We start from the raw sequence: 14,962 nt of genomic DNA, 5'->3' as shown, positions 1-14,962 counted from the left end.
CTTGGTTGAGGGGCACATCCCCAGTGGGGGGTGTGCAGGAGGCAGCTGATCCATGTTTCTCTCTCATGGATGTTTCTAGCTCTCTGTCCCTCTGTAAAAAAATCAATAAAATATATTTTTTAAAAATTAAAATTAGTATTTAAAAAAAAAAAAAAGGCAAAACCAGTTTGGCTCAGTGGATAGTGTTGGCCTGCGGACTGAAAGGTCCCGGGTTCGATTCCGATCAAGGGCATGTACCTGGGTTGTGGGCACATCCCCAGTAGGAGGTGTGCAAGAGGTAGCTGATGGATGATTCTCTCTCATCGATGTTTCTAACTATCCCTCTCTTTTCCTCTCTGTAAAAAAAATCAATAAAATACATTTAAAAAAAAAAAAGAAGTCTTAACTTTCTGGGTACGTTCCTCTTTCTGTCTTTTAACTCCCTATCCTCCCAGGATTGGGACCGGTCCTTTGTCTATTTTCTATGGGCACCATCTCGCCACATGGTGCGAAGAAGCTTGCTGAGAAATATCAAGACAGCGTGAGCCCAAGCTGGTTTGGCTCCATGGCTAGAGCACTGGCCTGCTGACTGAAGGGTGCCGGGTTCGAGCACAGTTAAGGGCATAAGCCTTGTTTATGGGCACAATCTCTAGTAGGGGGTGTGCAGAAGGCAGCCAATCAATGATTCTCATCATTGATGTTTCTCTCTCTCTCTCCCTCTCCCTTCCTCTCTGAAATCTATAAAAATATATATATTTTTAAAAAACACAACATAAAATGAAAAATAAAAGACAATATGTAATTCCAGCTTACGCTTTATTACCCATGGTCCAAGAGACTCTCCCTTACTGTGTGTGCAAGAGACCTGATGCTAAGGCATCCTTTTATATTTATTTATTTATTTAAATATATTTTATTGATTTTTTTACAGAGAGGAAGAGAAAGGAATAGAGAATTAGAAACATCAATCAGCTGCCTCTTGCACACCCCCTACTGGGGATGTGCCCACAACCAAGGTACATGCCCTTGACCGGAATCGAACCTGGGGCCTTTCAGTCCTCAGGCTGACGTTCTATTCAGAGCCAAACCAGTTTTGGCAAAAGCATCCTTTAATGTAGGGGTGTCGAACTCAATCAGAGAAGGGGCCAAAATCTATTGTAAAATCCAGCCTAAATCGCGGGCCGAATGGTTTACTGAACAGTCATAAACTGTCATTGTGATGGAAACGCAGCGGAGTGCAGTGATGACAGCGCGGTGCGGGCCACATTGCAAGGCCTGGCGGGACGGATTTGGCCCGAGGGCCTTGTGTTTGACACATGTGCTTTAATGAAACCATTTCAGAGACTCGACTGCAATGTTGTGGAGCCAGGACCAACTGCTGAGCTTACCTTCTTTCCCAGATGCTGAGCCAGGAACAAAACCCAATGCTTGGTTCACACTTGAAATCCTGCGTTCTCTGCAGGCAAGAAGCAGTTGCCTGGCTACAAACTGGCACCAAAATCACCACGGATGCTTACTAAAACGCATATTCCTCAGGCTACACCGTAGACTTGGAATCAAGGCTCCCAGGTGAGTGGAGGAGCAGAGGAGCTGGAGATTTGGGAGTCTTGCGAATGCTGCTAAGGAAAGCCAGATTCGCTACAATCCACAGGGGAAAAGAAAATAGAAGATGCAGGTGTCAGCATTCCTTCTTCCTCTTACCTCTGAACTAGACAAATAAACTTATTTCTTTCCTCACAATATACAAGCTCGGTGGTAAACAACAGCACCAATATGCCAATAAACACAGGGCACTCTATAGATATAAAAAGTTCTTTGTTGCGTAGGTTCGGTAAGCTTAAGACTGTCACCTAAATTTTTGCAACTTTGGGAACCCATCTACATATGGAATACATAGTTCTCTATTTTATATGTTAGGAAGAGAGAAATGGCCCAGTGGTTTATATGTTAGGAAGAGAGAAATAGCATGGCTCAGTGGTTGAGTGTTGACCTATAAACCAAGAAGTCACGGTTTGATTCCTGGTCAGGACACATGCTCAGGTTGCAGGCTTAATCCTTAGTCGAGGGTGTGTAGGAGGCAACTGACCAATGGTTCTCTCTCTCTCTCCATCTCCTTCCTTCTCTGAATTAAGTAAAAATATATTTTAAAAAAATAAAAATGCCTATTGAAATAGCAGGAAGAACCAAAAGTGTCTTCACTTTTTTTAATAAGCAGTTTTAAGTGTGTCCAAGTACAATAGAAGAAATTTTGTACCAATTAAGGGTTGTTCCACTGAGGAAAATGGGAGCCACCCATGCCACTCTTTAAGGAGGGAGTTACAGATATGAAAAGGGAGAAAACTAAGAGGAACCCTGTGGTGTCAGACTGGAATTGGAGGAAGATATGAATTCATGATTTTCGATAAAAAGAAACAGAAATAAATGATGTCATGTAAACACGTGTGTGCATATACATGTACACATATGTAAGTATTCCCAAGCTGACCACTGAGATGGCTTGGACCAGTGGCTCCACAATAGTATAATAGTGTTGAGCACACCTGGCTCTCAAATCCTAGCTTGAAAATAATTTTCTACTGTAAGGCTGGAGTAGGAAAAATACAAGACAAGCGTGGAATGTCCTACTGTGCCAGAAAGCAAAGAAATGTCCAAATATGGTGGGGGAGGGGCGTGGGGAAGTAAAAAAGTCAAAGGAGTCTGCTTGAAGGTGCTTCTGCTCATCCTGAGACTTGAAACATCTAAAGAAATAAGGATAGTAGCGGATCACCACCCAATGAATGATGATGAGCAGACTCTGTATGAATACAAGTTAGTAAGGAAAGGGGGAAAGTGATTCTACAGGGAAAAACCTGCAAACGCCACTGGAAACAACTGGTCAGGCATCGCCTGCAGGGATGGGACTCCCGAGATCTGGCTCCACCCTCTGAGAGCAGTGGGCACACAACACTGCTCCTGAGCTGTTCCTGCCAAAGATGTGTAAGTTAAACCCAATCACAAGGACCAAATAACTGGCCTGTGACCTTCAAAAGGGTCAAGGTGAAGAAAGCCAGTGATGAGCTAAGGTCCAATTCCAGAATGAAAGACATACAGAGACAGGGTAAGTAAAAGCAGCATGTAATTCTGACTACACCCTTTCCCTATGAAGGTCATTATTGGGACATTTGGTAAAACCTGAATGGGTCCAAGGATTAGATGGCAAGATATTAATTGCAACTTCCTGATTGATGGTTGTTTTGTGGTTCCATAGAAAAATGTCCTTCAGTGGTTTTTAAGGAGTGATTGGCCCATCAAGTCAGCAACTTACTGGTTCTGTACTTACATGGTTCTGGTTCTGTACTTTTTTGTTTAAAAATATTTCAAAAAGTACCACTTCCTTTTTCTGTTATATGACTTAAAGAATGACTACAATAATGTTGAAGATGATGAGGTGGAAGATGGATATTTCAACATCAGAGTTTTATAAAATTATTTCTTGAAACAAAATAGAAATTATTTTATATAATATTTTAAGTGTAGCTGAAACTGGTTTGGCTCAGTGGATAGAGTGTCAGTCTGTGGACTGAAAGGTCCCAGGTTCGATTCTGGTCAAGGGCATGTACCTTGGTTGCAGGCATATTCCCAGTGGGGGGGCGTGCGGGAGGCAGTTGATCAATGTTTCTCTCTCCTGGATGTTTCTAACTCTCTGTCCCACTCCCTTCTTCTCTGTAAAAAATAATAAAATATATTTAAAAAAAAAATATATATATATATATATATATATATATTTTAAATGTGTACTTTAACTGAAATATTTACTATTGTGTCTTTTAAAATAAATCAGTGAATAAATGCACTCTTCTAGGTTGAATTAAAATAGAATATTTACAGTTTTTAAAGGTTGGTTGGGGAAAAATAACAGTTCTACAAAACCTGTGCAATCCAAAATTAAGATGATATTCAGCAGCGAGAAGTCTTCCAATTTCTCATCACCCGTTCTCACAAGCAATGGCATGTACGCTTTAAGAAAATATCAAAAAGAAACAGGCAAATCTGAACAAATTTATCAAGTGTAATAAATTAGAGGTAAAATCACAATAAAAGAATTTAAGGCTTAAAAAAAATATTCACAGGTGGAAGTCTGCTTTATCAACTTCTAAGAGCCCCTCCCATTAGTTTCCTCCTGGAGGTGGGAGTTACCAACATTTGGTTTACGTTGAACTTTTCAGGGACACGTGACCTGAAAAGAAGTGTCAGACACGATGCTGCTGGGTGCCCCTTCCTTATGGCAGTCCTGGTCCCGTAGAAGTGGTCAGAATCCGGTCCACGTGGCACAGAACCAAGCCCCGGTGTTGTGCCAAATACTGTTTCCTGCCCGGCACATCCTCATCTCTCCCCAGTGATGAAGAGGTGGACGTTCTTCTTGGACTGCAGCATCTGCGCGGCCCGCTCCGCGCCGACCACCGCAGCTAGCCGCTGGGCGTCGTACTTGGAGTAGAGGATGGTGCAGGTCCAGGCGGCTTCCTCTCCCCTGGTGGTGGCTCTCAGCATGTTGCAGACTTCGCTGTAGAAGTGGGGATATGTGGGCAGCTCATAGAAAATCAGGTTCCTGATGCCTTTGATCGTGTACCTGTCAGGAGGGGAAAGAGAGGCCAGGTCTGCTTGAGAAACGTACAGGAGAGCCACCTAAGAGATCTGCAGGGCGCAGCTCGCTCCGGCCACTGCGTGCTGGAGGGCACCAATAACAGACCCGAGGTTACGCTCTCTGGAGCTCGAAGGGCTTATTTCTGTGACATCATCTTTGAATTCCTAATCTTTTGGCTTAAGAGATGATAAAATAAAACACATTTCTTGAGTCTGCTCTGGGTAGAGTGGAGAAGATAGTAGACTAGGGATTAGCAGTCTGTCAGAGAAAGCTTACAAGGCAGGCACTTACACTTTAACATTATCCTTATTATAATCAGGCAACACAGACTGTTCTGTAATGAAGATGAGGTCAGAGCCAGCACATAAGATAAACTGCAGAAACTGTAAATGCTTTCCCATTAGTCTTTTCTTGTAACTCTGCAGACATGTTAACGCCACGGCAGATGTCCCAAGTTCATCCATTTACAAAATCCTGCCTGCGGACCCATTAGGCATTATGGGAAAGCAATTAGTTTAACAGCTCATGCAATTCTTTCCCTGATGCACAGTGGTGGTGGCAGGGAGGAGGGAGTGGTGGACCCCAGGGACTCACCATATGGTTAGGGTCGAGGTCAATCATTCCCTTGGGGGTACCATAACAAAGATTTTGTATGTTGACAAGCTTCTGATTCTTCCTGTTAGTCTCGCTCATACATTGCTGACTTTATGGACTCCCCTGGGAATTTTATTTTGTTCACAGAGAACAAGCTTTCATTGCCTTTTTATCCCACAGCTCTTCCTGATCTCTCTGGAGACCCTCCTCTTTCAAATTGTAACTTGGTTCACGTTGCAACATCGCCTTTCATAAAGGATTCTAATGGCTAATGAACTTGAGTAAGCTGTTCTACCTCACTAGTTACTAAAACAAAAACAAACATTGAGCTCCTCTGCAGATGTAGAAAATTCAAAAGAACATTGCTCCCATACTAACAAGAAAACTCCAGATCATATACGAAAGCGTTTTTCTTGAGCCTAGACAGCTGATGTTACGAGGCAACCAGGTGAACTGATTGGATGGGGTGCTGGGAAGGAAGGGTACTGATTTGAAGCATTTGCCAATTTCTGTGGTGTCAATACTCCCTCATGGCCTATTTCAAGCCACCAATGTCATGTTGCTGAACTTGGAGTTGGGAAGAGACATTTAATGAGATTTCAACAGCCAGTACAGGCCAGCTTCAGGCCATTAATGACTATTCCAGAGTGACAAGGCCCTCTGAAAAGAGCACATGAGAACTATCTCCCCTTTGGCAGAGAACAAGAGGAAGAGGAAGCTGCCAAGGAAGTGGGCAGGAAGAACAGCTACACTTTCAGCAATTCTTAAAGGACAAGTGTGGGCTTGGATGATAGCTTAGCTTCCCTGGGATTCCTAGACACTCCCTTAGTTCACATTCACTCATGAGCTATTTATATTATATATTGATTTCAGAAAGGAAGGGAAAGGTAGAGAGATAGAAACATCAATGATGGAGAGAATCATTGACTGGCTGCCTCCTGCATGCCCCCTACTCGGGGATTGAGCCCACAACCTGGGCATAGTGCCCTGAGAATTAAACCATGACTTCCTGGTTCACAGGTCAGCACCAACCCAGAGCCACAGCAGCTGGGCACTCATGAGCTCTTTTCCACAGGCCTTCACTGGTGATACAGACATGAATCCTTATATGAACTTTCCTAGACCCATACCTTACATGAAGCAAAAACCTGAAGCCAATGGGAGAGGGCAAAGGCCAACTGCTGATGGGGGAGGGTAGGTGAAACAAAAGTCATCTGCCCTAAGAGAGGGGCAGTAACCATCCCCCAACTCCGTCCATCCCCACAACATACACCAAATAAAAAGCAACAGTGGCCTGTTCCAGGGGAAACAACATGAAACCTATTCGGCCAGAGATCCCACTGATGTGAGCAGAGGCCTGCCACCACAGAGAAGTAGGAACTCTTTCCCACCAAGACCCCTCTACAGACACAATATGGCTGCCATGAGGATGTGCAAGAACCCAGAGAGAGTCCCACCTCCAAAACAGAATGAGCAAGGCCTGCCTAAACCCGAGCCGGACAGTGAGCCCCCTCTCCTGCCTTAAGCAAGCCTTGCAGTGGGTAAGCAGGGGCAGCCTGCTGCTGGGGGAGGAGCAGGAGTATGGAGACAGATCCTCCTCTGGCACTGGGCACCAGCCTTGGTGAAAGCTGAGCGAGCAGGATGCTGAGGAAAGGCCCTGCTCCACGTGAAGCCATCATCTGGGCTGTATCCTAGGTTACTATAGTAACAACCAAAGACTGACTAGATTCCCAACTCCCACACTAGTGGCCTCACACAAAGAGGTGTGACTGGACATAAGTACTACTGGCCTCAGCCTCTACATTTAACTGACAATTACAAAAAAATAAAAAATTAAAAAATAACACACACACAACCCCCCCCCCCCCCCCCACACACACACACAAAACAATGAGGCTACATTTTGACTACCAAGTCACTGGTAACAAGCGGGGTTTTGTAAAAATGGGCCAGTGTATAAATTATTATGAATTTTGGATAGCAGGGGTGAGGGAATAGGAGGGAAGATAAGGGGAAGATGGGAGTTAGCCAATAAGTTGTAATTCAGAGCAAATTTTTAATTGTGTACAGCCTTTGAGGTATCAAGTTTTTCTTTTCAAATTTATTCTAAGGAATTATCTAAGCAACTATGTCATCAACTATGCATATAACAATACTAACGGCATATTTCAAAGATCTAAAATAAACTATCCAAAAATTCATCTGGAATAAAAATAAAAGACCATGAATACCCACAGCAATACTGAGAAAGAACAAAGTTGGAGGGATCACAATACCAGATATCAAGCTATATTACCAAGCGACGGTTCTCAAAACTGCTTGGTATTGGCACAAGAACAGACATATAGACAGACCAATGAAACAGAACAGAGAACCCAGAAATAGACCCAAGCCATTATGCTCAATTACTATTTGACAAAGGAGGCAAGAGCATACAATGGAGTCAAGACAGTCTCTTCAATAAATGGTGCTGGGAAATTTGGACAGATACATACAAAAAAATGAAACTAGATCACCAACCTACACCATACACAAAACAAACTCAAAATGGCTAAAGGACTTAAATGTAAGATGGGAAACCATAAAAATCCTACAAGACTCCATAGGCAGCAAAATAGCAGACATATGTTATAGCAATATCTTTACTGACACAGCTCCTAGGGCAATAGAGACTAAGGAGAAAATAAACAAATGGGACTGCATCAAAATAAAAAGCTTTTGCACAGCAAAAGAAACCATCAACAAAACAAGAAAGCCCACTGCATGGGAGAACATATTTGCCAATGATATTTCAAATAAGGGTTTAATCTTCAAATTTTACAGAGAGCTCATACAACTTAACAAAAGGAAGACAAATGATCCAATCAAAAAATGGGCAAAGGACCTAAATATACACTTTTCGAAAGAAGACATACAGAAGGCTAACAGACATATGAAAACATGCTCAAAGTCTCTAATCATCCAAGAGATGCAAATCAAAACAACAATGAGCTACCATCTCACTCCTGTCAGAATGGCTATCATCAACAAATCAACGAACAACAATTGCTGGTGAGGATGTGGAAAAAACGGAACCCTCGTGTACTTCTGGTGGGAATGCAGACTGGTGCAGCCACTGTGGACGACAGTATGTAGTTTCCTCAAAAAGTTAAAAATGGAATTTCATTTGACCCAGTGATCACACTTACAGGACTATATCCCAAGAACCCAGAAACACCAATCAGAAAGGATATATGCACCTTTATGTTCATAGCAGCACAATTTACAATAGCTAAAATGTGGAAGCAGCCTAAATGCCCATCAGCAGATGAAGTGGATTAAAAAACTGTGGTACATCTACACAATGAAATATTACACTGCTATAAAAAAAAAACTTTTATCATTTGCAAAAGCATGGATAGAACTGAAGAGCATTATGCTAAGCGAAATAAGCCAGTCATAGAAAGATAAATATCACATGATCTCACTCATATGTGGGATATAAGGATCAACATAATTTGATGAGTAAGAATAGATCCAGAGACAAATGGCAGGGGAGGGGAGGTTAGAGAGCAACCAAAGGACTTGTATGCATGCACATTAGCATAACCAAAGGACAGACACTGGAGCAGTGGGGGCTTGTCCAAGATAGGAATGGCTGGAAGGACAGGGTCAACCAGGGAATAAAAAGACATATGTAAAACTTCAGATAATAAAAAACAACAACAACACACACACAAATTATGCATATGGATGTTCTTGGCATTATAATAAAAGGCTAACATGCAAATCAACCAAAAGGTGGACCAGTCACTATAAAGTGCACTGACCACTAGGGGGCAAATGCTCAATGCAGGAGCTGCCCCATGGTGGTCAGAGCGCTCCCACAGGGGGAGCACCACTCAGCCAGAAGCCAGGCTCACAGCTGGTGAGCTCAGTGGTGGTGGCGGGAGCCTCTCCCTTCTCCAAGACAGTACTAAGGATGTCCCCTGAAGACTCCTGGACTGCAAGAGGGTGCAAGCCGGGCTGATGGCCCTCCACCCCCTCGAATTTCATACATCAGGCCTCTAGTTGTATATAACAGCATAAAATAGAAAGGAAAATCTATAATCCTATTAAAGGAAAAGTGGGTTGATTATATATCCATACAATATAATGCCATTAAATCCATATAATATAACCGTTAAAAGCAGCAATACACACCCCATAGAAAACATTAATTACATAAGGAAGGTATTTTTACAATGGAGAGATGGATGAAGAACAGATCTACTTTGACCAAGTGATTATACTTAACATCACAAAGAATGGGATGAATAAGATGCAATGGGAAGTAGACAACATCCTCTAGGTAGAATTCTTACCAAAAAATATTTCACCTAAATCAGTAGTCCCCAAACTTTGCTGGATGTTGAATCACTTGTTTGTTTTTTAAAATATCTATGCTTGGTCCCAGCCCCAGGCACTGCGATTTAACTGGCATTGAGGTACGACCTGGCCAGGGGATTCTAACGTACAGCAAAGTTTGGGAACCACTGGCTTAAATAAAAAAACAATTAGACAAATTGAGACTGTGGGATTTTCTACAGGAAACTGAATTAGACTCTTCAAAAAGTGTCAGTATCATTAAAAGAGAGAGAATTATTTTAGGTTACGATTTCTTCACCTCGGCACTGTAGAACATTTAGCAGCATCCAGGCCTCAACCCACTAGAACCCTGAGGCCATCAGAATAACCCTCCAGTTATGAAAACCAAATGTCTCCAGATATTGCCAAATGTCTTCTGGGAAGCAAAGCTGTTCCTGATTGTTACTAGCTAAGACACATAAAAGAAACATGTTAACCAAATGCAATGTCTGAGCCTTAACTGAATCTGGGCTAAGGGGAAACAGCTGCAATGGTCATTTTGGGGACAACCAGCAACATTTGAATAGACACTACGTATCACATGACATTACTGTAGTAATGCCAACTGGCATGGTAATGGTGTTGCAGTTAGATGATAGAATATCGCTTTAGAAGCTACATGCTTGCTGAGGGAGGTCATCAAAAAGACTTGACCACCGGTCAGGCCACTGGCTGGCTGCTCCATTTGGTCTACAGAGAACAGGCCTAAAACTTGGAATTCTATGTAGGAGCTGGATATTCTGGAATTCTCATGTAGGAGCAAGGGATACTCAGAAATACCCCAGAAGCCCTTCCCAACCCCAGGAATCCCACCTCACCTCCAGAGTTTCTGACCTGCCCCCGGTTGGCCAACAGGTAAAGTTCAGAAAAGAACTTGGAACTCCCTGTCCCTGGAGGGCCATCCTGAGTGACCATCCAATCCTAAGCTTCTACTCGTTTCATCTCCCCCAAAGAAAGAAAATCTTCAGATTGAATTTTTTTTTTACTAGCTCACAAACTGTAATATTTCTAACACTGCCTATTTCCATAGAGAACATAAACACAGAATTTCAGAGTTGTACAGTCCAGTTCAAAACACAGGTACTTTTTCCAAGGTCAAATAAAAAAATCAAATCACAAAGGCATTGCTGATCAAAACACCCATCATCACCTTGGTGATCTCTCAAGCAAAAAGCTCTATAGATGGGAACCCAGAGATAATTAGCAGCTACAGAACTCTGAAACTCATTTTTTCCGTTCACCTTCAACACAGGTTCACCTATTAACCTTCCCAGGGTGTAAAGCAAATGGCACATGCTAGGTCACGCTAGGTTAGTCTTCATGAGTTTGCAGGCAAACATGGTTTGATAAATAAATGGACAGTGTAAGACAGGGGGCTGTCCTGACTATTTAAGTAGGACACCATGTCCTCTAGCTGCTTTATGAAGGCAGTCTTCATCCCAGCTTAATTCACACTTGCTAAGACACACGGTGGGAAGTTTTCCAGCCTACCCATTTTACCACAAGGGCTGGCTTTCATCTGTCAAGCTAATAGAAAACTAAGGGCTCTTAAGACCTGCTGAGTACAAGCTCCCTCCAAATATTACTCTCCAACATGAATGAAAAGAACCTCCTGGAACAAAGCAAATAATGTCAACAGGAGGCATTCATGAACACTCTTTGGCCAACAGCCTTGTCAATTGGATGGAGCCCACACAATTGTAGCCTTTTCTCCACTCTCCACTCAGATCACTTTGTCAGCTGACTACCCAAAGAGGTCACATCAGGGCAGCCCGCTCTGCAGGAGAGCTGCCGGGCTCCTCCCTCCTGTCCTGGTAACAAGAGCTCGTCTGGGAAGCACCATCCTAGTATCAGCATATAGGGGATGCAATGATTTCACTGAGAAAATTCCCCTTGTTGGCATATGTAACTGTGAGTTAATAAAAGAGTACAGACAGAACTTATATTCATTGAACATTATTGTGAATCAGGAAGGAAAAGAAATCAGGACACAATTTCCTTCTCTTTTAGATGAGGGTTCAAATAGGGCTTTTTCATTTGCAGCAGAGAGAATTAGCAAGATAACTGGGGGAACAAAGGGCTGCAATTGTCCCAAATAGTAACAGAAGGCTCAACATACCAACACTCAACACATTAGAATTGTTTTTTTTTTAAAAGGCCAATCTGGCTTATTTTATCCAAGTCACATGGTGGGGAAGCTAAACAGAGGCTGAAACCCTTAAAAAAAAAATAAAAAAAATCACCTTTTGCCTCTGCAAACATCGAGGGGCCCCTGGCCCGGGCTCTCCTGGGAGAGGAAGTGCGTGCAGGCCTACCTCCTCAGGACACAAAGCTTTCTGAACACAAACACGGTGCTCAGCCTCCACAGCCCCCAACCCGACACACAACACAGCTTCTGTGACAGGCTCTCCCCTCCCCTATTCACTGTGCTGTCCCAGTTAAGAGTGTTCACCTCTGTCTTCCTGAGGTGTACAAGCACAGCTAAGGAAGTACCCTGAGTATGGACCACTCCAGATCTATACATGTTGCTGTCACTCATTATCTCCTTTTGCAACAATGCCCATTTAGGGAGGAAACCAAGCAACCAAAGGAGTCTGTCCAGCCCCAAACCCTGGCTTCCCTGCAGGAGGCAGAGTGATGGCGGGTCCTGTAATGCCAAAAAGCCTACGTATGCCGCCATGCTGTGTGCTCAGAGCAGCTGTGATTTGCTCTGCATCCCCCCGCTCCCCTCCGCACACACACGTACCCCGAAACAACGCCCGGAGCCTCGCACTGCGGTACCTTTTGTAGAAGTGGAAGCGCTCCGTGAGGAGCAGGAACTGCCTCTCCCCGTGCAGGAAGAAGTGTCTGGCCCTGGAGATGGCGGACTTCTGGGTGTACTCGCAGATGTGCGTGAAGTTCAGGTCCTCCTTCTTGAAGTAATTTCGGAGACGCACAAAGTCAAAGTAGGAGGGGACGTAGATGAGCGTGTGAGACATGACTGCATCTCGATACTGAGGCAAAATCTTGTTCACGAAGAAGTTAAACCTGATTGGGGAAGGCAAAGGGCAGAGTGAGTGGGCTAGAGGTAAGCCCGGAGCGTCCTTACTCATGGAGTGACCTGAGCAAGTTGCAACCTCCCTCTACCTCCCCCAAGAGGCCAATATGGCTCACCTCATGGCAAAGTGATTACCTAAGATTAAACCTTGATAAGCACATTAAAAAAATAAGCCCCAATACCATTTATCATAAAGAATAGAGGTAGTGCTGGTTATCGCAGAAAATTATTCTAGGAAGTACCCAACCATATCACATATTCATTCATTCATTCACTCACTCACTCATTCCGTCATCAGTCAGTCAACAAATACTTGCTGAACACCTCCCACATGCTGAACCCCATTCTGCTACCATGGCGCCCCTGACTAAACACAATAAGGAGAAGGAAAAATACAGAGAAAATCAGAAATACAGTTCTTGCCCTGAGGGTTTACAATTAAGTTGTTGCCTTGGGATACTTTGCAGCATTAAGCAATAATATAACTTAAAAATGCCTCAGTCTAAGGGGAAGGACCCTGCTTTACCTTATTAACCCTGCCACTAACTAACTATGGGAACTAGGTCAAGGCACCATTTCTCTTCGGGCTTCGGTTTCTTGTTCTCACAATGGCATGACTGGGTTCAATTCTCTCACCTCATTTGGTAAATGGCAATCTATCAAACCAGCACGGAACCCAGCTGTAAACTGGCGTGCCGCTGGGAGGGACGGGTACCTGGCGTCAATCACTGAAGCTAGGTTGTCAGCTTCCATCCTCTGGAAGACGTGTGGGAGCTGCACCAGCACATGACTGATGGAGCCCGTTAGCGGGACGTTCCTCACGGCCACCTGCCAGGAGTCAATGAGAGCATTAGGCGGCAAGCCGTCGCCATCACCTCCTCTCTCCTCTCCTTCCTCCTCAGGACCCAAATGACACACAACACTTCAGGAGACCCAGAGGGGGGAACGCACCTGGCCCTGCACATTGACACAGTATTTGTTGAACACGGAGTTGATCTGGGCATCCTGCAGGGCCCCGAACAGCAGCGTCTGGCGATAGTACTTGGACCAATTATTGAGGCTCCACATCCGCACGCGAGAGAAGTCCACTCCATGCGAGTCCAGGGGCAGCAGGTTCATGTGGTTCATCAAATGCTTTCAACAGAAATAGCACCGCCATTAATATTTACTGAGCATTACCAACTGGGCACTGCTACGCATGTTATAAGTCTGTCATCTTATTTAACCTCATGGATAAACTACGTTCTATCATTTCCCAAACTGCAAGAAAACTGAGGCTCAGAGGAGTGAGTGACTTGCCCATAGTGAAGCAAACAACCCCAACAAGAAGATAAGCTGAAACTGGCCACCTCGGAGACCTTTCGAAGAGGATCAAATGGAACCTACAGAAACTTTCCTTTAAACCGAAACCGGTTTGGCTCAGTGGTAGAGCGTTGGTCTGCGGACTGAAAGGTCCAGGTCAAGGGCATGTATCTTGGTTGCGGGCATATCCCCAGTAGGGGGTGTGCAAGAGGCAGCTGATCGATGATTCTCTCTCATTGATGTTTCTAACTCTCTATTCCTCTCTCTTCCTCTCTGTAAAAAATCAATAAAATATATAGTATTAAAAAAAAGAAGGAAAAAGAAACTTTCCTTTAAAAGGAAATGCCCCCTAGTTACTCTATCTGGGTGTAAAGTCGCACCTGGGGGTGAATCAGGGATTCACCACAGTCCCACACTTGGTCAAGAAGGAACATGACATGGAAAGCAGAGCTGCTGTCCTTCAATGACATGTCCTCAAAACATTACATTCCCAGAGCCACCACGCATGCCTCTTCCTCAAATGAAAGACAACGGACCATTATCATGCCTTTGCTATTTAAATTTTTATCTTGTAATATTGTTGAAGGGTAATGAGTACTATAAGTTGTGCTCTCCTTTATAAATTAGTACTCCCTTTTGTCCCAAACTTCTTACAAGCAGTGGGCTTGTGGGAAAGGTGAGTTTTCATATGCTTTAAAAAAAACACAACAAAAACGTGTAGTTCCGTGATAAGGATTGTTCCAAAGCATAGGTTTTTAATCCTACAACTGACAACACTGCAGTTTGGCTCAGTGGATAAAGCATCAGCCTGTGGACTGAAGTTTCCCCAGGTTCGATTCCAATCAAGGGCATATGCCCGGGGTTGGGGGCTCAATCCCCAGTGTGGAGTGTGCAGGAGGCAGACAATCAATGATTCTCTCTCATCACTGATGTTTCTAACTCTCTCTCCCTCTCCCTTCCTCTCTGAAATCAATAAAAATATGATTTAAAAAAATAGTGAACAATGCTTTCCCATCTCCACTGAAGACCAAACCAAAAGCATA

The 14,962-nt window shown here is 43.7% G+C and overlaps 1 protein-coding gene across 7 annotated transcripts in view; it reads right to left on the bottom strand.

The window, feature by feature from the left end:
* UTP25 (UTP25 small subunit processor component) overlaps positions 1-14,962 on the bottom strand; it is a 38,019-nt gene that overhangs the window by 11,733 nt on the left and 11,324 nt on the right. For 5 of the 7 annotated variants that reach the window (XM_036442190.2, XM_045583099.1, XM_045583100.1 and 2 more), the window contains 4 exons: positions 13,569-13,751; positions 13,333-13,445; positions 12,362-12,607; positions 3,822-4,585 (listed from right to left, as the gene is read on the bottom strand). In XM_036442190.2, coding sequence (XP_036298083.1) covers positions 4,342-4,585; positions 12,362-12,607; positions 13,333-13,445; positions 13,569-13,751 — 786 coding nt within the window. In that variant the 3' untranslated portion in view covers positions 3,822-4,341. Of the gene's footprint in view, positions 1-3,821; positions 4,586-12,361; positions 12,608-13,332; positions 13,446-13,568; positions 13,752-14,962 lie in introns of those variants that run through there. The other 2 variants (XR_004988697.2, XM_036442193.2) reach the window with 1 other exon arrangement.

This window comes from Pipistrellus kuhlii, unplaced genomic scaffold (genome assembly GCF_014108245.1).
Source record: "Pipistrellus kuhlii isolate mPipKuh1 unplaced genomic scaffold, mPipKuh1.p scaffold_m20_p_18, whole genome shotgun sequence".
Lineage (NCBI taxonomy): Eukaryota > Metazoa > Chordata > Mammalia > Chiroptera > Vespertilionidae > Pipistrellus > Pipistrellus kuhlii.
The sequence above is the reverse complement of the archived record's forward strand: the minus strand, read 5'-3'. Positions and strand labels throughout refer to the sequence as shown.